We start from the raw sequence: 27,611 nt of genomic DNA, 5'->3' as shown, positions 1-27,611 counted from the left end.
AAGACCAATCGCTCCATAATCTTCCCTGGTAGTCTTAGTCTTAGTCTTCTTACTTGACAGTCTCTGAGCTTATCTGCTCTCGCCATCATTATGTCTACTGGGAGCTCACGCTATTGAGCTAGTGTTCAGCACTTTGTGCTAACTGGAAGGTCTGGGATTACTTTATTTAACAGTGTGTGTGTCTCCAGTATACTTTAAAAGAGTATATATTATATCATTTTTTCTGTAGACAGGGACTCATTCCTCTTGAAGGAGTCCTGCACGATTGTTTCTTTGGAAGGCACAAATGAAAAGCGATTCTTGTAAATAGTGTAGTGACCAATTTGATTGTCTAAAGGTATTGCTTAATTAAAACTTCCGTTTGTCTTTCAGACACCACGAACATGTGAAAATTTTATCAAATTGTGCAAGAAGAACTACTACGACGGAACAATTTTTCACAGATCAATTCGTAATTTTGTGGTGAGTCTTGGACAAATCCTGTGTAATACTCAATATGTGATGTCCTCAAAATACTTATTTAGCTTAATTCAGTTTTAGTTTCCTCCACGCATGACAACTTGCAGTAGATGTATATTAAATATACCATCAGAACTAGGATTGTCCTAACTTAAAAAATTTGTGTTTACTAGTCTTACTAACAACTGTCTTTGACTAATATTGGAACATCACTGCATTTAGTAGTGCTTTTGCTGGCATTCCAGACAAAGGCTTTAAGAGCCTTGGCAAGGCTCTTGTTACCTTCTGTAAGCTGCGAGTGGGTGGTTAATGAACAGAAGGAGGGGGGGGGGATGCTAATTTGGATAAGTAATAATGTGGCCTGTTGAAATCCCATTCAGATGAAACTTTAGAAAGCAGCTGAATTTCTGGTTCAGGTTGTGGTAGTTGGATACTGTCAGATCATCCTTTCCTGAGTGTGCTCCAGGACTAAGCCCAGGCTTTCTTTGTGAAGGAGTTAAAGAGCACCTAGTGAACCAGAAAGTTGACTTTGGTAGTCAAAAATCTTTATTTACATAGGTACAGTCCAGGTAGCTTAGGATATTGTAGCTATCCTCTAACTTCCATTCAGAAGAATTAATAACCTGATTCTGAAGGCAGTGCACGTTTTTCAGGGGACATCACTGAATGGTACATTCCATCCTCTCATCCTAAAAAAACGTTTTTTCTTTTGACAGCACTGTATGTCTCCGTTCATAGTTAAATTCAGTTAAAATTGTGTGCTGTAACTGTGAAGCTAGTCATGGCACACTACCTCTACTGGCATTAGAATATAGAATATTATTTCTGTAGATCCTACATATATATATACACAGTCATTAATTCTGTTGCTGAAACATTGGTTTCACAAGGGGATTTGTCCTACTGCAGGTAGTGAGGGGGATACTGGGAAATACAGATTCAGATACAGAAAATATTCCATATTGCCTTGTTTCTTGCCTTCCCATCATGTGGAGAATTGGTAGCAAAATGTAAAGCCTTTTCATTTCCAAAAGTAAGGCATCATCAGTTAAAAAGCAGGTTACGACCCAGCACATAATAGGAAGGATGATCTGGTTAACTCATTTGAGACAGTTTATTTTCCCTATTTACCCACAAGAGACTTATTATTTTTATAAAACTGTCGTTCTGCTCTTGGATAAGTAATGTAGGAGGTGACAGCCAGCTGATAAAAGAAGGTCCAAATAAGTAGTAATGGTTTCCTTGTTGCTAACTTGTCAACCTGACGCAATATAGAAGGAAGAAAATGGAGCAGAATTGGCTTTTATGGCTTGTATTTAATGTCTTTCACACAGATATATATGTAACCTATTGATTTTATTTAAATTCTGCAGATCCAAGGAGGTGATCCGACTGGAACAGGAACCGGTAAGGCTGAGTTTGAATCAAGTAAACTGTCTCCACTTCATGCACTGTATTGTTACATTTATTTCCAGACACCTTGTAGATTAAAATTCTCTAAATGATGATATGTGTTACATTGTGAGTATTTCTGCTTTAAAGCAGAGATTTTATTGCTATATTTTTATGACCATTTTAACTATGCTCAAAATTTCATCTGATCTTCTCAATCTAAAACTTGGGCACTCTTCCATGTAGAATTCCTGTTGGATCTTTACTTCCTTTTTCTTCCAGAAGATAAATAAAAATTATAATGCTTTTACAGCTAGCCTTCCAGGGCAAAGAACAAAGCAAGAAACACATTCATGCAAAGTTGCTTTCAAATTCAGCGTTAATGAAATACTTGAGACCTACCTCAGAATTAGTGAGTGGCCAGGTACCATCTGTTCTCCCAGCTAGTTGCCTTGTAAAGCCCAAACTGCTCTTTTTCTAACTTTTAGGGATCACTGTTACTAAATTCTTCTGCCTTTCTCCCTTAGTTGGAGATCTGCATAATAGTCCTATCAGAAATGGTCAGGAGACGTAGCAGCTGAAGGGTCCTCACAGCATCACCCACTACAGTATATATGTCATGTAATATCTCTAGTTGCTGCTGTGAATTTGCTCATTTTCCCCTTGCACCTTTTATCTACCCACTTGTAGATGTCACCAGCCTCCACAGCTCTTCCTCACCTGGTCCTGTGGGGTTCTCCGCATTTTTATTCTAGTTCATACATGTGTCACTTGTATATGCAAGCACTATATTCTTCTGTGTGTGCTCACAGGTTATCCAAAAAAGGTGTCTTTGTAGTCGTTAAATACTTCATCTCTATTTACTTTGTAAATAATGTTAGTGTGAGTGCCCAACAGCTTTTCTTCTACTGCATGCGATAATTAGAAGTTGCATACTCTAAAATTTGAGACTAGTTAAAGGATCTGTGTTTTGATGGGAAAAGCCCATTAACAAGATTTGTTACGGTATATGCTTGGACTGTCAAAAGAAATGTGATTTGATTTTGTTGTAAGGAAAGTTTCAGTTCAAATCCCAAAAGACATAATTAGGAACATCTTTTAAAATGAGAAATTAAAGAGGTGTCAAGAGACAGGAGAAATTTAATGGGTTGACTGAGACACCTTTCACCCTTGTAGGGTGGAGTTCAGATCCTGCTGTGGAATGAAAATTAACTTGCTGGTGTCATTCTTGTCGCTGTGCAAACGGTAGAAGTATTGTAAGACAGCACAATTAACAGTTGGCAGAGGACTGGCAGTGCAGCTGCATTGAAGGTCAAGACTCAGCTCTACTGGCAAAGCAAGTAGGAAGTAAAATGCAAAATAAGCCCATAGGAGAAAAAAACGCCTTATGTATATTCTTTTATTTAAAAAAAAGAATCTAATGACCTCTATTCCTCCTTGTCATTCTTAATTAAATATTAATATATTGCAGGCAAGATGTCTTGCAAACATCTGTCAAGACTATTAAAGTTCTAATAAAATGGACAGTGTACACTCAAATAGATATGAGTATTGCAGATTTTTAGAGACTGTTTGGAATTATTGTAGAGCCCAAATGATGCAACTACCTTCTTTGCAACTTAATGTTTTTTATTTTTTGAAGACAGCTTACTTATCCTTACTTAATCACTTATTGTATATGATAATATCACAAGAAAATGTTGTATATGGACAGGCTGGTGGGCTACTAGATTTCTCTTGAACTGTCATGCCAGAGTATTTAATACTTGCTTAAATGAAGCTGCTTAAGACAGTCCACAGAGTGCAAGTAGTCTGTCAGGGTTTGTTTCTGACTACCTAATAGGTCCTGGGCACTTGAATGGGAGGCAGGAATTTCACTTGCTGTAAGAAGGTGCCCAGACGTAAGGTGCCTGTCTGGCTTTACGTTCTCTCCGCAGCAGTGTGGCCAGAGGGTACAGCTCAGCAGCAGTGTAAGAACATGGCAAATGTAGAGATGCTTTCCCAGGCACTTGTGGTGTAAAAGTTTGTAAAAGTGATCACAAGCATTCATGTTAGGAAAGCTTTGGAGTAAAGCACTGGGATTCAGTACTTTGTACCTTTTTTTACCTGGGTCTCGTATTAGAATAGAGTCTATTAAAATAGACTTATTTGCAGTCTAAATTCCCTTTTTTATTTCTTCTGGCAGCTGGAAGGAATGTCAGTATTTCTTTGCCACACTGCTTTTAGAAAAAAAAAAAATTAAAAGATGCATCTTTGAAAGCTAGAAAGTCCATAAGATTTAACGGTCTTTAGAGGTTTACTGGGGGAGTAAATAACCTGACTTCTGTAATATGAGAGTAGAACAGGGCTTTCTTCACATATGTTTCAATTGGCAATAGGGAAGACTATTTGGAGGTTACCCTTTAAACATCAATATTTTAAATGGCCAGAATTGTTTCTGTTAGAGCCTTTTGTAGAAAGACTTCAGGAAAAAAAGAACATCCTTCGTTTCCTCTTCCACATAGAGCCTTCTGCTTTGACTGAAATTTTCTGGCTAAGAGGTTTGGGATAGTTGTTTGTTTGATTGTTTAAATAAAACAACCACCTTTTCCAAACTGATATGGAGAATGTGCATTAAGCCTGTATATATTTTTGTCGTGTTCTATTTATTTAATCATTCCTGTTCATCAGCTCAGGAACTAGAACAGCCTTGTTCAAAAATCTTCCCACCATTTGGTTTCTGTCATCTGACATTCATCCCATGTTCAGCAACAGGTGTCAGGTTTATGGTTGCAGCTCCCAAATGCTTAGATGGTCACCCACTCCATTGCTAACTAAGCCCAGGACTGTTCGGCTTCTGGTTGGATTTGGGCACATTCAGTACAACATGATGTAAGGTTACACATCATATGTACATAGACTGCAACTGTGCTCTCGCTCACCTAGGTAGGTGTGCTTGTGTTTTGGAAACGTTTCACAGATGTAAAATGCCACGCTGGTTGTCACCGACTGTCCGCTTCCATGGCTACTCCAGCTGAACAGTCCATCTGTAAGCAGCTCTGATCCTTATTTCTTTTTTATTTGTTATTCAGCACCCCAAAGGTGTCCTTTTTGAGTCTCTTGTTAGGCTGTCGTAAAAGTAACTGTGACCCAGCAGACATGTGAAGGACAACTGGTTCCTCGTACTTAGCTGTTAACTTTGGGATGGAGGAGGGTGAAAATTAGCATTACGGCATCTAGAAGTTGAGATACCATACTGGGAAAAGAGTGAGGAATAGTTTTACCTTAGCTTATCTGGCAGAGCTGCATTGCCAAAACAGTTAGATACACACTCCTGTAAGGCTGACACTGATTTAGAGGACCCAACTCATTTTCTACAGCCTTCAACTTAATGTTTCATAAGACTACTGGGAGAAGTGTGCTGCAGCAGCTTATTTCTTTTCTAACAAAATAACCACCCGTAGAGGCGGTATTCAGAGCAGTAAGCTGAGTCATGGTCATTCTTTGTAATGATTAATTATTTGAAAATGAATTTTAGATTTGTGATATATCTCTTTTCCTGCTGTTCATAACAACTAAGTGGTTGAACATTGTGAGTAATTCTGTCTAACCCATGCTAGCGCAAGTGGAGCAGCTGCTTTCTATATTCAGTGTTCCAAATAATAGAAGAAAATTTGCATGTAGGAAAAATAGGTTTAATATCTTAAGCCCTCTGTATGAAAAAGGGAAAACGATATGCAAATCACTACATTTTCAAAGCAGCCCAGGCAGTTTTCAGCTACTCTTACTTGCAGCCTGTTGGAAGGTCTCATGAATCGATGTGTGTGTTTGCCTTTGTCCATTTATGAATCCAGGAGGGCACAAAGGAGGCATGTAATAGCTGTAAAAGGCCAAGATAAAATACCACTGGTAGATGGAATTGTGTTTTGGGTGGCAACGAGCAGAGTGGAGGACACACACACACACACACACCCCCCCCCCCCCCCCACAACACAAAGGGGGCGGCCCCCCCCCCGTCAATAGCAAAGGGACTGTGGACAAACTTGGTCACTTCTGCAATGTGATTTCCTAATAAGGCAAGTTCCTAAAATGTAACCGGTTTTAAAGCCCCTTTTCTTGCATGATTGAAGCTCAGCAAAAGGACAAGAGCAAGACCTTTTTATCTAGCAATATACTCTTTTAGATGGCAGCCCATCTGAAAATCCAGCCTCTGGTACGTGGGGTTAAAAGTACCGTGTCCTCTTACCTGAAGGGAGAGAAGCATTTACTGGCTGAGCTAAGGCTTTCATATTTGCAAAATGATTCAAGAATCTCACTTGGAAAGCTCTGTAGAGGTGTCAGATGTTATTATGTACCTCGTTGTTCCAAATGACAAGCTGAAAATTACAGAAAGTAAGCCATCATTTTTGTGAATCAGAGCCCTCCCACTTCCTTACCACTGCTTAGCAATTTTTATGCCAGAAAAAGGAAGGATTTATTTAAAATCGCAACTGTCATGAATGATGATTCCCAGCCCACACCTGGCTTTTGGAATGCTCCATTTCTGAAGCTCTAAGTGCATCTCTCAGCTCTTTGCAAATATAGTTGTACAACTTATGCAATTTTACCCCAAAAAATTACTTTCTGAAAAAATGCCTTTAGAAGGAAGAAAGACTACCAAAGAGTAAGCCGTTTCAGTTCGAAAGACAATCTGAAAACGTGGCTGTTTTCTGTATGGTTGCTAATGTGTGATTGCCTCAGATGTCCATTTAGAGCTGTGCACCTTTTCACTATCAGCGCAAGATGCAGATACAAGATTGAATAACTAAGCTTCAGTTACAATCTAAATATATCTTGCCACTCTGGATAGCCATGGAAATGATTATTACAGTCATCATTTTTTCTGTGAGCTGTGTGATCTGCTTGGTTTCATCTCTGTGTGAGAATTAGGTAAACACCTCTTTAATTTAAGGAATTTTTCTCTTTTATTAAAAAGGTGGGGAAGTGGCTCCCAGCTGCATTCAGCTTTGAATCCTGAGTATCTGCGTAGGCCTGTGATTTTTACCTTGCAGAATTGTGCAGAAACCCTTTCTGGCTCCTGAAGGCTTTGACGTTGTACAGGTTAAGCGCTGTTGGAAGGCCAGCGTACTTCCGTGGCCGATCCCGAGTGCATTTCCAGCTTTGTGCAAACAGGAGACCCCCCATGTGCGGGGTTGTAAGTCCCGCTCCGCTTCGCGCCCAGCACCAGTCCGGCCAGCGGCGGTACCCGCCTGGGGCCGTGTCTGCTGCCGTGTGAACTCCTCTGATTTTTTGCACAGAAGTCCCCAGAATTTTTTTCCAGCAGCTTTGGTAACAGGATCTCAGAAACATTTGCAAGTCCAATAGGCACCCAGCTCCACTTGGACAGACAATAATCTTAATCAGGGAGTAAACTGAGAGGAAGGGGAAGTGACAGGCAGCGCTGCCGCTGCGAGTCCAACACCCAGAGTCAATTCTTGTTTTCCGTGGGCTTTGCTTGTAGGCTCGTACATCAGCATTGGGGTGAGGTTTTTGCATCATCGTGACTCCATATATAGTCAGCAGTGATCTGTGTGCTCTCTGAGGAAGATTGGGGAATATAAGGAGGAGCCTCCTCTCTTTATGGATTACCGTGAGCGTAACACGAGAGCTAGAGCTAGAGAGTGCGATGGTCCCACCTCCTCTGTCGGCAGCCATCCTGCTTTCAGAAAATGAGGAAGATGGCACAGACACACCTCCCAACTGTGTCACGAGTAAATACAGTAACATCTGCTAGATACTTTCCAAATGCCTCATAATTAGTAGTAGTAGGTTTGGAGCCTGTGGCTTATTTGAAGTTTACGTTGAGCTCTGCCGTAGAGAGTAAAATGTACGAATGGAAAATCCCTGTTCCAGACCCCTGGCTGAGCATTGGGCACTGCGCCGCCATGGCAGTAAACTAATGAGGGATCTGTACTTGATCTTCAGAGAGGAAATGGTTCTGGGTTTCAGTAATTAAAAAAATATATACATTTAACTCACCATTTTCTGGCTTGCTCTGTCTGGTCCTGCTTCAAGCAGATAATTGAAGCGTGGAACAATCCCAGAGGTTAGCAGGACTTTGACAAACAGCACATTCAGGCTATTTCTAATTTAAGGAGACTACTTTTGGGTTTTTTCCTTTTAAAAAAAAAAAACAACTATTCTCTTTAACCACAAACAAGTTTTTAATTTATTTTTCTTTAAAAAAAAAAAAAAAAAAAACAAAACAACAAAAAACCCCTGTACTGCTGTCTGACTGCCTTTGTCTCCACCATCCCTTGCCAGTCCATGCCTCCACAGACACTTCAGCTGTGTCCTTTATAGGACGTCTGGCTTTTAGGTGAATGCTGCACAGGCCATTCTCTGCTCTTGCTGCAGCTCCCAGGCAGCCAGAATTAGCCTTGGAAACAGCTGTATGGCAGACAGAGAGGGAAGCAGGGGCTGGATCTCATGCTGTAACTATCTACTGAAATATTAGCAATTAGTTCCAGAGAACCAAAGTTAGCCTTCGTACATACGAGATTAGTTCTGACCTGCGGTGTGTGATCTGAAATGAAATCATACAAAAATAAGTGTTCCAAAACCCAAAGGTCATGGCTCATTGCTCCTGTCTGCAAGCTCTTGGGTCTGGTTGCTTGTTGTGCCAGAAAGAGAGAGTCTCTCTGTCATTCACAATTTTTCTCTTTCCTTTTGAATTATTTTTCTGACCAGCGAAGGCTTCGGGGTTGATTCCACTTGCTTTCAGCTGCTTGACAACGCTGTAATTCCAGCATCAGCTGGAAGCGTATGAAGGGTGTAAGGAACTCAAGGGTTTGGCCACTTGCTGCTGGGTAACATCTCAATGGGCTGTGTTCCTGTTTGCGTAACATCTGAAAATTTCAGACGGCTAAAATTCCTCTAGGTTAGGACTCGTCGCAAGTGCATCTGCTTTACAAATAATTACTTACAAATAAGAGCTCCTTCAAGAGACCTTTTGAAGCAAAATTTTGTATTTCTCTAAGGGAAGTCCAGGTGAGGTTTGTTCCTGGGGTGCAAAAAGCTCTGGCCGTGACCCAGAGCAGAAACGCGGAGCCTGGAGCAGTGGCAGCGCCGGGCGCGGTGGCGCGGGCAGGGAGCCCGTCCCCAGCGCTGCCCCGCCAGGCCAGCCCGAAGTGAAGGGTGAAAACTCCGAAAGGTGAAGGGGGGAAGAGGAACGGTGCCCAGGGCATAGTGCTGTTGATGGGCAGTGGCTCTGCAGGCTTTGGGGTGTTTCTGGTTTGGGGCAGTGCTTGTTGGCGGGGAGCCTTGCTACATTCTGAGCGTAACTTGTTTATTTACTAAGCTACAAGAACTTTGCTTTCCTGAACGAGGTAGACAGCAGGCACTGCACAAGTAACCTCTCTTGCAAACAGGAATGCACAAGGAGATTCATTAGCAAAGAAAATTACTGGCTTCTGGTAAGACATTTTCTAATAGGTTGAACGCTTTGGATTTGGCTAGAACAGCTGGGTCTTGGATCCATCTTCAAGACAGTAGAGCTGGCCACAGCTGTACCATATCCCTTTTACCCACTGCTGGAAGAGACTGGACATGAGATCAAGCTGGTGTAATTTAGCTGATCTTAAAATATTCAATAGCCAAAGATTGCTGAAGTAATCACTCCTCCTGTATTCCTGATTACAGAAAATCCCTGCAAGGTTTGTCCCCTTTTGCTGCCTCTTGTCAAATTGCAGAGCAGGCAACACTCCACTCTATTAATAAAGTCTTTTGAACATGATTAATTGGGTTTTTAAGTGGGTCAGTTTCTTCCAAAATTTCTTTCTTGCTTAGTTCCACTTGCACTTGCAGCTGTCCACGTGTGATGCTTTGCTTTTGTGGTATCATCTGAAATTCTTTTCTCATTCGATGCACTCTTGTGATTTTCTGCGTAAGTTTTTCAATAGGAGCCTGTTTTGTTCCTCAGTTGTATTTGCTGCTTGCCAGTGCAGTTATATCATCAAATTGCTTTTCTGTATTACATGTGCAAATAGCCGTTGAGCCCTGCAGATCCTCCTCCTGCTTCACAAGTGATGCAGTTACTCTAGAGGGTCCTTGAGCCAATTCTGCAGATGGATGGGTCTTGCTGCCTATTTGGATAGTTTTGTTTGTTTTATTTTTAATACTATCCTAAGGTGAAATATTTTTTTCATGGTTTGTCAAACAAGATTGTGGATTTCACTGTAAAACTATGACTCATCTCAGCCTTCGTTATTCTTACTAAGAATGATCCTGGAGGAAAGCACAAATGAAAATGTCAGATCTGTCATAAATAATATAAGAATGACGGCAAGGAGGAGAGGTCTCCCAGGCCCTCTTCCTATTCACAGACACAGGAAAAAGAAATCGGTTTTGGAAGGCTGGGTCTGCGGCTTGTGTAAAGTTTTATCATCCTGTTGATGTCATTGCATTTAAGTGTTTACATCATCCAGGTACCTAGTCCAAATATCTAATTTTTTTCTTTTATTTTGGACAATATATATTGTCATTCTTCACTGTTTAGCCAGGAATTAAGCATTTGAGCTTATAGGTCCTATTCTTAGTTGACTCTATGAAGGTATTTCATCTCCCTGATACTTTATTTCCGGAAGCAGTGCAATATCCAGAGTGTGATTAAATTAGTAATTCTTTGCTCTATGTTTTGTGAGGAAGCCACTTTTAAAGATTTAATGTCTCGAAAAAGAAAAATTATGGTGGGCCAGCAGTAAACAATTAAATCCTTGACAGTTCTTTAGCACACAATATATAATGCTGTTGATAAACAGTCTGGTCTGTTGCAGTTGGTAGTGTGTGGGCACAGAATTGCATTGCCAGTTACAAACTCCTGATTTCAAGGGCATGCTCAAACACTAGCCTAGTGATAGGGGTGAGGTAAGAATATATTATACACGTAGTGATCAGAAGTGCCAGAAGTCTTGAATTTAATGTCGATGCCTGTTACAAAACGTAGTGGGAAACTAATGAAAACAAACATTTCTTCTATCATCTTTTTTCTTTTAAGGAGGAGAATCTTACTGGGGAAAACCTTTCAAAGATGAATTTAAGCCCAATTTGTCCCACACGGGACGTGGTGTTCTTAGTATGGCCAATTCGGGACCCAACACAAACAAATCGCAGTTGTAAGTAGTCGCTTGTTTTTTGTGTTTTATTGTTTCCCTCTAGACATTGTGTCTTACTCTCTTAAGGATACAAATGACATTTTAAGAGCTACTCTTTAAAGTTCAGTCAAGTGAAATACTCTGTGGAGTGCTGCATATTGAAATCAGGGTAGCTACAGCTGCTGTTACCCAATCGAAGAGCAAAGTGAAGCATGGGAAGAAGACCTGTAGGTTTATTATATCATCATTAATTTTAACTTTCTGAGTTTATGCTTTGATGTTTTTATTTCATTTTTGTCAGTATCCTCCCAGTGTTATCCCTGTAAGATCATTACACCTCTGCACTTTGTTTAAATTTTTCTTTTGTATTCAAAATATATATTGAATGTATATTTCAATACGCAGATTGAAATTTGCATTTTCCGTATTGAACTTTTTGAAAGGGCTTAATGAAATGAAACATACACTCTATGGAAATATTGCTTCTTTTTACTTGCTTGATTTTAGATAAGTGAGAACAGTTCTGCACTCTTGAAATGTGTAGAACACAGACATAGCAGAGTGCAGAATCTGGGACTGAGAATGTCTTGTTTTTCGATGAGCAGAATGAGGACTAAAATGAGGAAAAAATGAATGAAGAAGCAGGAAGAATAACAAATGAAACTTAAATTGAAGTTGTAATAATATTCTTTACGTGTACCACTGATATGGGTGTTTGCCTGCAGCCTTCTGAAAATCTTCTGTGTCACTTTGAGACAACTATTTATTAGTTGCTCTTGAAGTGCTACAATGGAAAGAAGTTGTACTTTTATTGGGGGCCCCGGCAAAGAGTAAATATGTGTGTGTGTATGTGTGTTGTGACTGAGGGGGAGAGGGTTCATGGTGTTGGTCTTCATGATGCTGAGTATTATTATGGCCTGTAAACTACGCAGTAGTGTGGTTAGCTTTAATTAAACGCAAGTGCTTGTCTCAGGGCCTTTAATAGGCTTACTTACATACTTAAGGCTAAGCACACGTTGGGCAATTTGCAGGATGGAGCTGCTGTAGAGTTTATTTTGGATTTGAATGTTATTGCCAGCACTCAGGTGTTAAATTAGGGGAAAGTAGAGCCTTTTCTTTTAAAAGAATTCTAGAAACAGAAGTTAGAGACAGTTTATGAGTGATGTACCATATTGTGTCACATCATCTGCTGCTGTAAATGTTTCCCTAAAATTTGCAAATGCAATATGAAATTCCTTTATGTTTTAAGTCCTTGAGGGACTCCAGTTGCCCATATTTATAAAGCTTCCGAGGAAGTGTTTAGACACTTCTGACAATTGTTGTGACCTTAGGAACTGGGTGAATAGCACTCTCCCCATAGGTGATAGACACTGCAGTGCAGAGTGAGCTGGGTCCCCTGTGTAAGGTGATGCTTGAATAACGCTCAAAATTTCTCCAGGATCATCCTGAGTTATGTTAATTCCAGTGTCCTTAATTTTATTTTGACTGCGGTGATGGATGAGAAACTTTCTCTGTATATTTGCAACTGCTCAGATATTTTATTACAATGCTCCATAACTGACTACTTGATAATCTTAAGTATTGGATATCTGGAAATAAACTGGTGCAAAGAACCCATGCACAAGGCGAAGTATTAATGTTTGCCCTGCGTAGGAGTTTGCATTCTGCACAGCATCTCAAAGCTTTCCTAGGGCAAACTGCGTCTTAATAGATTGTCTGGCAGATTGCAGCCCCTCCTATTTGCAATAGTATAACTTCCTGAGGCAGTTGCTTATATGGAAAAGTGCTTTTGGAATGCTTATATATTTTTAGCTGTCTCTAATGTAGTGTAACAGATGGAGACAGGGAGGAGAGCCAGCACTGCATGTCCAGCCAAGATGGGCCATCGTGGTCTGCAGACCACAGTGGAAACCTCTGTCTCATATGCTTGTAGTTCAAGTCTTCCAAAGAAGCATTTAAGTTTTAGAGAAAAGTTTTAGTAGTAAAGGTTGCTTTGGATTTGGCATTTTAGCTCCCAAGTTTACATTTAAAAATACAACCCTCAAAATTAAAAGTCCAATTAATTAAAAATCAAAGTTTCACAAGTTTTCATTACTATTGACGCTTCTGCCATGTTTGTATCCAAAAGCACAAATTTGCTCTGTCCAGAGGAGAAATGCATCACCGACAGGCCAATTTAACGGAATAGAAAAGCAAAAAAGTAAATATCCTAAAAGATAGAAGTTGGCAGAGGGCTGTTGTGTTATATAACTGTATTTGCTGGGTACAAGCTCCCAGTCACGCACAAGAAATGTACTTCTCAAGCAGGATTCATGTCTCCCTGTCCTGCAATGAGCTTCCCCAGGACCTGTCTGGCCAAGGAGGCAGATGCTCACATTGATTTTTGACTTTGTACAAGTCAACGTGCTCAGAGTACTGTCTAGGGATGTTAGTAAGGTATAAAAATGAGAACTCAAAATTCCAGAAATCCAAGATGAAACACACAAAACAGAGGAATTAAAGGATATTTGGCCAGCAGGCCTCCCAGAGAGGAGCCATAGAGGGAGAGGGGCTTGCCCTCTCTGAGAGAGCTGTTTTTAAGCATTTCTGGCTGTTGTTGAGTGTCAGTGAGATAATATGCTAACTGTTAACGTCTTTATTCCTTCCAGCTTCATCACATTCCGCTCTTGTGCGTATCTGGACAAGAAGCATACAGTTTTTGGAAGGTAAGTGAAGGATATTATGAACAGCAGTCTAGCAGACACACTCTCCTGTGTGTCTGAAGCCTGAAGAATCTAGTGACGCTTGCAATTGAACTGGAGCAAAATCCTAGCTCACAATCCAGTTCTTCTGGTCATGAGTAAGTGGCCAATATCACATCAGTGCCAGTCATGAGACTCTGCGGTTTTTTTCTGCTTCCATCACTGTAAGTTGCCTTGTTTCCCTTCTGTGGATGGTCCTCCAGGGAGTCATGAACAAAGTAATCATCATCCTGTAACCAACCATGTTAATATTTGTGCATGCTAATTGCTGGGACACACGAGATTACCTCTTCAACACTGCTTTCATCCTCTTACGAGCTGTCCACTGGGAAATTAGTCATGCAGGGCTACTCTTCATCATGGCATAGCACATAGAGCTTCTGCATAGGTTAGGTCTTTTGGCCCCTTTTATTCTTTTTTATTTTATTCTTCTTTTCTTTTATTCCTGACAGTTATCATTGGTATAAAATCTGTATGTGTGTGTGTGTGTGTGTCTATATATATATAAAAAGATACTACCAATGGCAAGATAGCAAGGGAACTTCATTCTTTTTAAAGTCTGTTCTGAAAGTCTTTTCCAGTCAAGCCCTTAAGTGATAAAGATCAAGATATTTATTACCAAAGACATTATGAAATCTTTATGTTACAGTTTGTTCTTTGCTTCCTCTGCTGCAGGTACATGGTATTTACCAAGTCATGCATAGCTGTTGTAACAAATGCCTTGGTGCAAGTGGCAGGAAAGGGATTTTACTAGCCTGCTTCATTGGTAGTTCCCAAGGATTTTACAATCTTTTTTAAATGAAGATTTGGTCTTTATTCTTTTCATAGTTTTATCCATTTGAAAAGCAGCAATTGAAAGTAAATGCATGTGGTGTTTACTTTCATCGGATGTCATACAATTGTGCTGTACAGTGGAAGTGATATATTTAATCCATCTTCTCTGCCTGTGAGTTCTTGAGGCAGAAACTGGCTTCATTTAAAACAATTATTTTAGTACCATTAGTTCCGATACTGATTCTGCATTAATTGCACCCTTTGAAATATATTTCTTTTATTTCTTTTTGCTTTCTCAAGTCTGTCCTAGAAAAACTTAAAGTTCTCTTGTCCTTTGGTGGAAGCAGATAAATAAAGCAAATTCTAATACTGAAAGCTGAGAGCAAGTATGTTCTTGGAGGAGTTACATTACCCATATCTTAAGACTATTTCACTTAAGCCACAATTTGAGTCCTCCTTGCAAAAATCCCATTAAAACCCATACGGTAATGCTGTTAACCTGAGCTTGCCACCTCATCAAATAATATCTTGGGTTAGGACAGCTCAGCTGAAAATGTGGCTGTTGCTCAGTTCTGGATGCAGCCTGGCTTCAGCGAGCATCCTGTATAGTCCTCCAGTGTCTTTGCTGTCTTTCCCCAGTGTGCTCCAGTTTTACCATAATTCACCAGGAAAGAATTTAGAGAGTAGTTGAGTTTACTGCAGTGCAGGGAATGTGCTCCCAATAGCCTTCACACCATGCGTAACATCTAGAGTACCTTCTGAGTAAAATAGCACAACTGATGTTTCACACTGTACGTTGCCCTTTAGAGGGGAATTACTTCAGTCAAAGTCCAAGTAAATCTGGTTAAGTGTATGTAGCAGAGATTTATGCAGTTTTAGCAAAGATTGTCTTAGTTTTTTAATTGTCCTTGATACTGCAGAAATCAGAACTTGGTTGGCAGAGTAAAGAATTGGTGCTGCTTTGTGAGCACTGCAAATATTCTTAGCCAAAATACGAAGGAACAACTTTATTAAAAATGTTGTTTTGGAATCATATGTGCTGCTGTGCATGAACACTGAGCGACATCTTCATCTGAACACAAAGAAGGTGTATTTTACTCTGGACTTTCCTTCATGTAAATGAAGATTAATTCAAAGAATGTAAAAAACGATGAATCATTGAGTTTACCTACAAATTTAGTACAAAAGGCTGATGTTTGCAGCTCTTAAGATCTGTATTCTGTCATCAAATTCCTTCAGCACTTGTTTTTAAAAGCTATAAAAGGTAAAAGATCCAAGAGATTGTACTTCTAGTGAAACTCCAGCTTTCGTTTGCTATTTTAGATTATTTTAGATCCTGGGTGTTTCCAGGATTTGGTGACTGTATCTGATCTTAGTACTGTAGTAAAATCATATCTGGAAAGCACATCTAGGAATAATATCTAGGCTTAAGAATAGAATGAACCCTGAATTCTTTGTTTCCATGAATGTTAAGTTGGATTGTCTCAACTGGATGTTTACTGGCCTGTTGTGACTCTCATACAGATTTGAGGATTACTTATTTCAGTTAATATAAAAACCAAAATACTCTGATCTCAACTGTATCCTCAGCTATTTCTTTGCAGCTCTGGTTCATGTTAGTGAGTGTCATATATGTGTCTTCAAGAGCAGAATTTGACCCGCTTGCAATTGGTATAGAACTTTTCAGCAGGCTTTCCATTTTGGAGAACAAAAAAAGAGTGAAGGAGCAACCATTCCCCATCCCTTTCTTTGTTTCGTGGTCCTGAGTGAGATGGAACATTGAAAAGTTCCTTCTCTGGGGCTGCATCTTATTCATGTCCCCACTGGTTTGAAACACAATTTTTGCATAGTAGCAGCTATTAATGTTGGATATTTGGCTGTTAAGTATGTTTGAAAACCACACCAGTTGCAGGCAGCGGGACTGTGAAGAGGTGGCACGTGTCTGGCTTGGTGCACTGGAGTTTTCAAGTCTCGGGAGAAGGCTGTGGCTGGAGGACAGGGAGGGCATCTTGTCATGACTGTGCTGCCCACCATAGCAATAATGAGGATGGATGTTACTGAAATAAAGGAGGTAATTTGGCGTGGTTGGGGAACCAAAACAAAGTCAGAGAGTGAGATAAGAGCGTCTTCCCCTGGAGGTGTGTTGCAGGCTGCACGGATTTCCTGCTCCAGCAGAGCTGCCTTGATTAAATTAGTAATTACAATTTCTAGTAATTACCATTTCTCCTGACTTAGAGAATGTTGTAATTAATGTGAAAACTAACTGGTGGCTTTTGTTGGCTTCTAGCTGGCTGGTAAAACATTTAATTTAGAAACTTAATGTAAACCAAGCGACATACATTTGCTCTGCGTAGAGTGGATGAGAAGCACTTGCAGGTGACATGGGGAAGGTCCCGTCTGTTGCTGCCGTGGGCTGTGTGCGAGGGGACTCCCTCTGATCCATGCTACAACTTGGCAGTTCAGCTGTTGCGTGAGCTGCATCAGCTACAGAGATGTTACAGCCAGAACGCCAGTGTGGGCTCCCGTTCCTGGCTGGCATGCTTTATGAAATGTAGATGCAAGCACACCCCATCCATTGTTGTTATATTTTCTATTACTCGAATGGCTCACAGCTCCTGTGGATCAGAGACCTGCTACCTGTGCCCTTTATAAGCAGAAATAGAAACATTCTCTCTGTCCCAGAGAGCTGTGTAGGTAGAAGAGAGACTGCATGTAACAGGGAAGTCACAATAGTGACCCGTTTCAGTCTACCTTCCATCGACAGTTTGGACTTTCTTCAGAACCAAGAAAACCCCAGGAAAAATAAAATGGCTTTGTGGATGTTTTGGGGGAGCCTGTTCCAAAGCTGAAGGGACACAGTAAAAAGTCCATATTTAAAATAATAGTGGAAGGCGATCAAGCCATGCTGATTAGCAGGAGGAAAGAAATGCTCTCTGAATTTTGGGTGAGATTTAGGACAAGCGGGGCATGATGGGCTTGAAAGTGAGGGCAGGTTGCAGGTATGCAGTGTGATAAACAGAAAGGCAATAGAGAGAGCGGAGAGAAAAGTGTTGTGGTAGAGTGGCAAAGCTGGAAATGATCTGTGCAGCGGTTCTGTGTGTTCATTGGAGCATCGCTTGTGTTTGTCAAGAACTGAGAAAAGAATGTGGCAACTGAGATGGGGATGAGTATACGGAGGACAGTTGTCCCCTTTGTATGTGGCTGCACGTATCTGCTTACACTGATAACTTGTAACGTTCCCTCAAGGCTTCTGCTGCTCATTCTTCAGTTGTCTTGTTCCTGGAAACAATGAACAAGGTGGTTTGGGAAACCTCAGACTTGGCCAAATTGGAGGCACCAGTCAGTAGCTGACACGCACTCAGCTTAGTCTTCTCTTCCCTCCTCCCCTTGCCAGATGCTTCTGTGGAAGAGTGTTTCTTTCCTTGGATGTATCACTCTGTATTGAGTATTCTTTAACCCGTTTAATGTTTTCTACTGCAATTCTGTAGAATGGGGCAACGAAAGTAACTCTTGTTCTCTAAAGTAATTAGCTACACAAACCACCTCCTGTTACTCAGTTACCCGGGTACTTTTCAGTAACACGCATTAACATTCTACTTCTAACATTCCCTCTGTGATTTCAACCTGTGAACTCCAATGGCTTCTAAGCTGGGAAACTCCTGTTGCGCTTCCACTTAAATACGTCTGCAGAATGGAGAAGCTGTGTGACAGCAGAAGAGAGGATTCTGCTGAATCTGTGTAGGGAGCCTGACCTAATTTTGCACTGCAGAGTCCGCTCCCCAGGCACCAGGAGAGGCGTGAAGAGCAAGGTGGGAAAATGAACCAGGCCTCCGTGTGGAAGCCATGGCCGTGATTTCATGTAGCACACGAGGCCTGGGCCGTCAGAGCTGCATGAGGGCTGCTATCGTTTCCAAAACAGTTGTATGATCTCTGAAGAGGAACCTGTGCCAAAGCAGAGAAGTCCTTATGAGCCAGGTTTGTCCGAGTCTAGTTTCAAAATGCTTTTTCCAAGTTGTTTTATTTTTTTCAGTGCCCCTCATTACTGTGTCTCACCTGCTAGATTAAGCCTTTATGAGAGATGGAGGTGTTTCGACCGCATCCTTGTTGCCAGTTCGAATTGCTCGCGCCATTTCAGGTTGGGTGTATACACAGAAAACACTTTGTCCTGAGTGTACGTGTTTGTACGTGTATATATTGTTCTCTCTGTGTGTGTATATAAATGTATGTAGTCCTTTTTATAAAAATAAGCTTGAGGGCAGAATGTGTTTACAAAACAACAATATTTCTTTCTGGTTTCTGTTTCTAGTTTAAAGCTTTTTTTTTTTTTAAAAAAAAAAAAAAGTCCAGAGATTGTTCTTGTATCATCTTCTGACCAGGAAACTCTATCGTCTTGGACTGCTGCCATCCCCGGCATTGCATAAGCCTTAATTCCTATAATTCTTCTAAACAAAAATATGATAAATAGGAAGCCCATGTGTGAACGTCTGTGAAACACTAGGGAGCTGCAGTTTTCTTTGGGAGCAGCCCTAACTAACGTACAGCGAGACTTTTGTTGGCATATTGCAAACGGATAGAGCTTGCTCCAGATATTTCACTTCTACTTCATGCAAAGACATGGGCAGTGGTTACGAAGCAAGGTTGCTAGTTTGCATAAAAGAGCCTTAACAGGAAGTAAGTTTTTAAATAATATCTCTAAATTTGAAATTAAAATTTCCACTGCTAACTTAGCTCAGTTTTCAAGAAAACAGAATTGCACGAGTAAGGGCACATTTTTTGTTTGCGTTACTATGCTAACAGAAAAAAAACCTAAATGTACCTACCTTGTCGTTCATGCTTAAGTGTAATGCAACATTTATCAGGCTCCTCTAAAAATACAACAAGCTGTCTCAGGGATGCTGAGCTAAATATATAGTTGAGATCATCATTTCTCTCTTCAACATCGACTGGAAGTACACAGCAAACCCTCGGTTTTGCTAGTTGTTCTACTGTAAGTGGTGTCTTGAAGGTATCATCCTTTTCACTGTAGGATGTCATCTGAACATCTGTTTAAACCTCATTTGGTCAATTTAGGACAAAGCATGTGTGGCGCCTTATAAAAGGAATAGAGCCAGAAACAGTGGAAAAGGTTAAACTTGTTTCTGCCCTTCTCCCTTCCTTTCCCTGCTGTGCTCCCAACTTCGTACAAGTGACGTCGGATGAGAAAGGCTGAGCGGTGTGATCTGCCACCGTCTGTGTAACGCACGTAGCACATAAAAAGGGTATAGAGGGATATTAGTCTGAACTTCTTGAGTTTGCATTTTGTTTTAATGAAAATGATGTAGAGTTCCTTGTGCTGAGACTCACATTTATTCATAGAACAGGTTTTATCTCTTTGTTCAAAGTTCAGTGGATATTAGAATAATATTAAGAATGTAAGAATATAAGGATAAAAGAATGCTCAAAACTACTCTGGTGTGTTTGATTTCCTCATTCTGTGTGGAGCAATTGCCATAATGGCTGCCAGTGCATGGGCTTAGACACATTATATCTCGTCAGACTGATTTTAGTGCAGTAATGTAACATCACCAGATTTGACAATAACAACATGTGGTGTTTTGAGAGCCTGCGTGTACATCATCTCTCTACTTAGAAAAATCAGAGGAAAGCTTGCAAAATCCTTTACGGTTTGAGACCTTAAGTTGAAATACTGCATTTTTCTTGCATCCAGCCATGACTCCCTGATTAGCATGCAGTTCAGTTTTTACTAGATGGGTGATGTTTGCAATCAGATCTTGTCCTTTTTGGATTTTTACTGGTGAAACGCAAGCCTCAGCTGGGCCTGATCTGTGACACAGCTTCCAAGTGCTCCCTGAACAAAAGTGACTATTAAATTATTTCCAGTTCCTCTGGTCAGAGCTCTCTTCTCTGAGCTAGTGGCTTGTATTCAAATTATTTTTTATTTTTTATTGGTATTATGGCAGTGTCTAAAAACATAAACCTATACTGAGAGCTCACTGTGCTGACACTGTAATATGCATAGAGATATTCTCTGTGCAAAACGTTAGAGAATGCAGGGGTGTAAACGAAAGCAATTTTCCATTTTAGAGACAAGAAGCTAAGAAGAAAAGAGAATTACATGCTCTGCAGGCATAACAGCTTTGTCTTCTTCCCCCTTAGCCCTTTATAATCATGTCAAAACAGACTATTTAGGTCATTTACTGATGACCTGTGAATGCCATGTCTATCACAGCCTTTTAAAATGCACAAGCGACAAAGTATTCCAAATAAAGTTAATTAGCATAGTGACTGAAGATTTGTGAGCATCGCCAAAATGCATTAGGGCTAGTACTGTGGGAGGTCTAGCTATGGGCTAAGGGATTACTCGGTTGCGATTGCCAATGCATAGCCGATCTGGCTATTTCAAATGATCAGAACCTAATTAAATGAAAACATACGAGCAGAAAATGAGTGGAGCTGTCGGCTAGAAAATCCTCCAATATTAAATCCGAAGTTTCCTTTAGGGGCAATTAAAATACAGTGAATATATCTTAGGCTGTGTGTTAATCATCAGTATTATAAGCGAATCTGATATTGGCCTGGAGGAGGATTTTAAAATTGAGTTTTTGTTATGAACTTTCCAAAGTTCATGCGGTGTCCTCAAGCCCTGAGCAGTTTCCCCCAGTGCGCTACCTCCAGTTGCAAATTAATGAGGCTGTTCTAGCCCACATACGTGTTTTGTAATTGCTCTTAAAAGTCACAACCTGATTACAGAATATCCACAGGCCTTTGGGGAGTAAAGGGGAGACGTCTGGCGCAGCGCCGCAGCAGCGAAACGTCGGCAAGGACGGCTGCGCTTGGGGCGGGTGCGGAGCAGCACCCTCTCTGACCTACATCCTTCCATTTTCTGCGATGGGGTCTGTCTTTTCGGTTGTCTTCAGGGCCTGTCCCGGCCCGTGGGGCAGCAGTGCGGGGCAGTGGTGCTGCGCACCAAGCACGAGGCGTGTAGAATGAGGAGGACCCGCTTGCCTCTCCCACCGCGGTGCTCGGCCTGTTGCATGTGGGTAGCGTGGCTCCCGGGAGGCGTGTCGGTAGCGCGGTGTGGAGCGCTGGTAGAAGGTGTGTTTCTCCGTTGGATCAGCTGAGGCCACTGCAGGTGGTGGTCACGGGCCTCTCCTGCTGCTGGCTGGGCAGACTGGCGTGGCAGGACTGGAGAGGGCTGCCGGGCCGCGAAACACCTGCGAGAACGAGATGTCGTAGTAGAAGTGTATAGATGTGTGATACCTGTGAATGTGCGGTGTGTTTTGACCAAGGTAACGCTCGTTTCTTTGAGATGAAAGCAGACTTAGGTGATATACTCTTATGTCTTCCACCAGTTTGCTTCCTTTTTTTTTTTCATATAATTCAATTTTTCTGACATTTCATGTGCCCAGCCCTTGGCAGCCTACCTGTGCTGGTACCAGAGTCCCAGTAATCCCAGCAATCGCGCTTCACAACAGTTGCCACGCCGCAAAGGCTGGAGGATTGCTGGCCCTTGGGCTTGCACCCCTGTCCCCGGGGCAGCCCTGGGCTCCTTGATGGCCCTGCTGCCAAGCTCCCAGCCCCAAACTCCTCTGGCTCCGGGAACAGTGTTTTTGAGAATTACGGCTGCTTCTCATTGTCCCACAGCCATTAGTATGGGCTGTATTTTTGGTTCCTGGCCATGTGGCTTGGCTCTATTAAAACAGATGTTGTCCAGCTACAGCCTGCTTTTTTTAAGGGATCCGGATCACCCAGCATCAGCAGCCTGTCTTCGTCTTTATTTACTGCTCTTCTAAGTATAGCTGTTTTCAAATTTAATTGGGGATGATGATGTGGATAAAAGTGTTAAATATGCTGGGACCAAGATCTGATCCCCGCAGGACCCCTCTGGAAATGTACTGACTCAGTGTTTCCTATTTAAAATTAGATTTTGACACCTGTCAGCCAATTTTTTATTTAATGTGTGCTGTGTTCACTGGTATCGTTCTGGTTTCTCCATCAAAATATCAGCCGCCTTCCAGAAGTCTGTTCCACGGACACCGTTATCCCTGTTAACCACATCGGTCGTCTCAAAGATAGAAGGTTGTTTGACAGACTCTGTTTTCCACAAAACCTTGTTGATTGCTGTTACTTATTTCCTTTCTTTCTTAATCATGTCCTGTCTCGGCTATTCCATTATTTTGCTGGGATAGATGCCAGGATGAGAGGCTTATAATGGTCACCCCATTTATCCTTTCTAAATATCCTTTTCTGGAACTTTCCTATTGTTCCACACTTTTTTTTAAAATGAACATACGACAGTCCAGAAAGTCCTCAGCCTTTCTTAAACATTTTGAAGCAAGTATTTGGATATGTTGGCTTGAAAAATTAAAGGACGGGGATCTAACGTCCTCATAACTAAAAACTGCGACGAAAAGTGTCCTGGTGTTATCTTGTGGCTGTGACTCAATGCTCTGCTGCTTTCCCAGAGCCTCCCGAGCTCACAGTTGTGATGTGCTTTTGGAGCAGTTCTGCAGTTTCTGCGCTGTTGGTGGTGGTATGGAGAAGTCTGTCACTGCTCTCCAGTAGTGTTGTAGTTATGATTCCCTTTCTTCCTAATACCATTCTTCAGTCTGATATACAATTTAGCAAAAAAGAAGTAAAAAATCAGAAGTTAATGAAAATATTTGCTTTCTTGACCAAGTCTATTGGGTTATTTTTCAAAGCTCATGGGAGGAACAAATGAGCTCCAAATTTATGGATGTAGCATTAGCAAATGAACCCATTTTGAAATGGGTTTGTGTCTTCGTGCACATCTAGATAGCTGTGCACAGTTGTTTGTTCTCCATCTTGCTGGTTTGTGTGGCTGCTGGGTTTTTGGACAAATGGCTTTGCTTTGCCTCTGAGCGTTTGACTTTTCCATGTTCTGTTTAATTTTAAATTCAAATCCAGACTTGAGAAACAGTTCTTAACTTCCACACTGAATGACATTATCTGAGGTCTTCCAAATACAGTTGCTGATTCCCTTTTCCCCAAGCATGATGGTTTAAAAATCTGCTAGAGTAATGGGCATAAATAAGATATATTAGATACATTAGATGTAAGGGTGCAGGAATATTTTGAGTGTGTTGTGACAGCTGAAAATTGTGTCCTTCCCCTTTTAGGGTGGTTGGTGGCTTTGAGACTCTGACTGCTATGGAGAATGTGGAAAGTGACCCAAAAACAGACCGTCCCAAGGTACGTGTGAAGCACCAGGGGCTGTACAGGAGGGAGCGAATGCATATGGCCTCACGTGGCACTGCGCTTCACCCTGCTGATGCTTCTCTGAAAGCCAGACTTGGGCGGGGATGGCGCAGCTTAATCAACAGATTGATTTGCTCTTCTTCTCTCCTGCTTCCAGGAGGAGATACGAATTCAGGCAACAACTGTTTTTGTTGATCCGTATGAAGAGGCAGATGCCCAGGTGAGGATAGTTGGTTGGCTGGGTTTTTCTAAAGGCCAAAGATCTTTGGAGAACTTTGTAATTTAATGCCTTTTCATTGAATATGGGCAGCCCCCTGGCCCACATGGTTGCAAGCTAAGATTAAACAGCTGCCATTCGGCATTGCCTTCTGTGCCACGATCATCACCGCTCTTTCAGCAGCGAGGTCTTGTAACTGAGTCTGGCACAGCTCCCGGTCCATCACGCCTCCTTTCTAAATGCCCACAGTAGCTATGCGTAGCTGCAGGTGAGAAGAGAGGAGTTTTGTTACAATGGCTACAGACAGCCTGTTTGTAGTGGCCCTTGAGGTCTGTCTCCTACAGCCTGCTCTGTAATCATAAACGGTGCTGATTGCTGGTTTAGAGTGCTTTAAAGCTTCAAAGAATTGTAGACATTTTCTCCTTACTCTGGACTAGCTCTTGCAAGAGATTGCATTCTTTGCTTCCCACAGGTTGCTGCAGAAAGAGAGAAGGTCCAGCTAGAAGAAGAAGCAGCCAAAACAAAAGCTGAGGTGGTCCCACCAAAGAAAGAGGTCCAGACTCCTAAAACTTACCGGCAGGGAATTGGAAAATACATTAACATGGCTGCAGCGTGAGTTCCCTGTCCATCTGATCTTTGCTGAGTGTTTCAGTTGCTTTCCCTGCTGGATGCTGACCCTGTTCAGTGCCATTGCTCAGATGTTTGGTTTGTGCCAGCAGACTTTGGAAAGACACCTTCATGCAGTCCTAACAGTCAAGAGTTCCCTCTACTTCTGTTGTTTTTCAAGATTACAAGTTAACTGAGTTTAGCTTTTAGCACTTGAATGTGACCAAGTTGGGTCTGTACTGACTTTAGAACTGTAAATACATTTCCGCAACTCGGAAGTCCTTGAGGAACCGTACTGTGTCACTTCCTATACGATCTTTTATTCTTTTCCTCTTCTGCAGCTATTTCTGAAGGCCATGGTCCCACAGATGTGCTCTTTTAGCAGCTTCTCCCCTGCACAAAGTAGTTGCCTTAAGCCCGTATCAGTCTGCTGATCTGGTTCCCTGTTCAGCCTCACAAACAGTTGTACCAGCACAACTGAAATGGCAGGAAAGGGGAGCAGGTTCCCAGGCTTGCCGTGGGAGCACAGGACGTTTGGCGAGTAGCTCCAGGGTGCCTGGCTGGTTGTACAGGCTTGTCCTAAAGCATCGTTTCCCAGACACCCTTTGTACACCCGTTGGGATTGGCAGCATCGCTTGCTTTCCTAAGGACAGTACAGAATCCTGCCTGAGCAGCAGCTTAGCATGAGTTTTGGATGAATTAAAATAAATGCCTTGCACTTGATTTTTAGCAGACTTCTCTAAAAGCATTTGCAAAAGTGCTGTTGTCTGTCTGCTGTGTAAAGGCATGTATTTATGCATACGCAGATCTGGACAACTACCTAATCAGCTCGTATGTGCCCGTGTGACTTACAGGCATTTGCATAACCACGAGAACAAAAATATGTTCTCATGTAGGTCAGTTTGATGTGTCAGTTAAACATTTCAGTTACAAAATATTGCTGGTCCCCTAAAGTATTATAGTCAGCTTAAAACTGCTACCATTCTGCACTGTATTTACCGAGGAAACCCATGTGGAGTTTGCAGCTTTGTGGAAAGGGCCAAGTAGTATAGAAAGGACTTTCCTTTCCTAGTCCTTCACTCCTTGCAGCCTGCCTTGCCACTGGGCGTTTGGTCCGTAGCAGCCCTTTGGCAGGTTCAGGGTTCTCCCTATTGGCTGTTGATATCTGACAGTAAAACCACAGTACGTGAGCTGGCTGAGTAGTGTTTCCATGGGGCTGCAAACTCTGCTCAAGAGAGGCTGAGAATAGCAGCAGCAACTGCAGCAGGCTGTGCTCAAGAACAGGAAAGGATCTGAAAAACTTGCCCAGCTGCTTTACACCTAATTCTCCATAAATCCTTTTGCTGCCACAAATGCAGGTGAGAAGGTGAGGAGAGAACTTGCGGCTCACGTTCTCATCATGACTGTGCTAAAAAAGTACAGCTGTTAAATCTTCATTCTGGCCTGGAGAACTTGTTGGGTTTTGAACAGGTTCCTGGAAGCCTTCAAAGCCTGACCCAAACCATCCCCACAGACTGACACACTCTCCCTCTTTTTGGGTATGCCAGAGGCCCCCACCCCTTCTGCGGTCCCCATGCTGGCACGGCGCTTGCACTCCCTCTGATGCGGGATGGGCTGGCTCCGGTATAGCTGTTGCTGAGAGACGAAAAGCATCCGGCTGCCCTGGTCCCACCGAATGGTGAATAGTCCCTGAGAACTGTTTTCATTTTGGCTCCAGGAAGCGCAGCGTGGAAGATGATGGGCCCTCAACCAGCACAGCTGTGAAGAAAGAGAGAAAGAGCACAGGCTTCGGGGACTTCAGCTCCTGGTAGCAGCGTGGGGAGCCTAGCACTGGAGCAGCACAGCACGGAAAAAAAGGCGGCCTCCCACGTGTCCTCGAAGAGCCCGAACGACAGTCTGTCCTGGGGAGGGAAGGCACCAGCCTGCCATTCCACTGGGGAAGAAAACTGTCGCTTTGTTAAAGCGCATTAATGTGGCTTTGTTTTCTAGAGAGCTGCATTCCCCCCCACTGCATCTTCCTCGAAGGCCTTTTTGTTGTTGTTTTGCTAAGAGGGGAGCAGGCAGCCCAGCTTCGCTGGGGATTAGCTCTGCTTGGCTGGCAGCAGACCAGGCAGAGCCCAGCCTTGCAGGACGCTACTTCAGTGAACAGCTACGTTGGTGAAAGAGCTCCTTTCACAGGTAATCGTTTCCAGACAAGCCAAGTCTGCCAAATGAAGGAGTGAGTTAACGTGGTAGGGAAGCGCCTGTGCTGCTGCAGTGCTTTGCGGAGGGAAGGAGAGGGCTGCAGCCTGCCCTGCCCTTCCCTTCCAGCTGCCTTTTGCGAGTTCCCAACAAGGACCGATTCTGCCTCTTGCTCTTTGTGGGTCTACCTCCTGGCTGGACTGACTTGCTGTCAGTGTCTGAAGGGCCTGGCTCGCTCCAAGATGCGTGCTCTCTGGACCCGTTGAAGTCTCTGACAGCCTGGGGAGCAGCGAATCTAGATGAGGAGCCTGCGGTAGCTGCACCACTTGTTGCTCCCAGTGTCTGGCCTTCCCTGAGCCACTGGGCAGCCAGAGGGGCCAGGATGCACCAGTTCAACCCTGTCCTTGGGTCCCAGAAACTACATCCTGGGGCAACTGAGCAGGAACAGAAACAACACTTTTTTTTTTTTTTTTTTTTTAATAACCATCCCTAAAGCCTGCTTCTTGCAGGGTAACACACACTGTAGTCTGCCCTGACATCAGGCTTCCCATCATTACGGAAAACCCTATAATCTAGCTGACAGGCATCTCAGATATTTCCGTTGCATCCTCACAAATTATTAGGAAGCTTAATAAAGGCCTTACGGGGTGAAGATATATCAGCCTGTGAAGTTTTAATCCAAAACCATGTGTGTGTAACCGTCACTCAGACATAGCAGGCTAGATCCTGAACATTACTTTTCAGTTCATCTTGGGTATTTCCAGATGACAGAAATACCTTCCCTACCTCTCTGTGTGGCGGAGAAGATAGTTTTGTAATCAACTTTGTAACAATACATTTATATTGGTGGTTTCATGTTTTAAGAGAAGACTCCATTTATATGAAATTGCTGTAAAAACTTTTTGGTAAAAT

At 42.3% G+C, this 27,611-nt stretch overlaps 1 protein-coding gene across 1 annotated transcript; it reads left to right on the top strand.

Moving 5' to 3' along the window:
- Nucleotides 1-372: 372 nt before the first annotated feature.
- Nucleotides 373-26,875, top strand: LOC104616547 (peptidyl-prolyl cis-trans isomerase-like 2; the record flags this gene model as incomplete). The annotated part of the gene is made up of 8 exons (XM_010281591.1): nucleotides 373-462; nucleotides 1,833-1,866; nucleotides 10,865-10,982; nucleotides 13,610-13,666; nucleotides 23,617-23,689; nucleotides 23,853-23,915; nucleotides 24,385-24,524; nucleotides 26,236-26,875. Coding segments are annotated over 8 exons (669 nt in total), but the record flags the coding sequence as incomplete, so codon positions are not given.
- Nucleotides 26,876-27,611: the final 736 nt, after the last annotated feature.

The sequence above is a fragment of the Phaethon lepturus genome, unplaced genomic scaffold (genome assembly GCF_000687285.1).
Source record: "Phaethon lepturus isolate BGI_N335 unplaced genomic scaffold, ASM68728v1 scaffold27052, whole genome shotgun sequence".
NCBI classification, from domain to species: domain Eukaryota; kingdom Metazoa; phylum Chordata; class Aves; order Phaethontiformes; family Phaethontidae; genus Phaethon; species Phaethon lepturus.
Note: the sequence above shows the minus strand (reverse complement) of the source record. Positions and strands in the feature narration are given on the sequence as shown.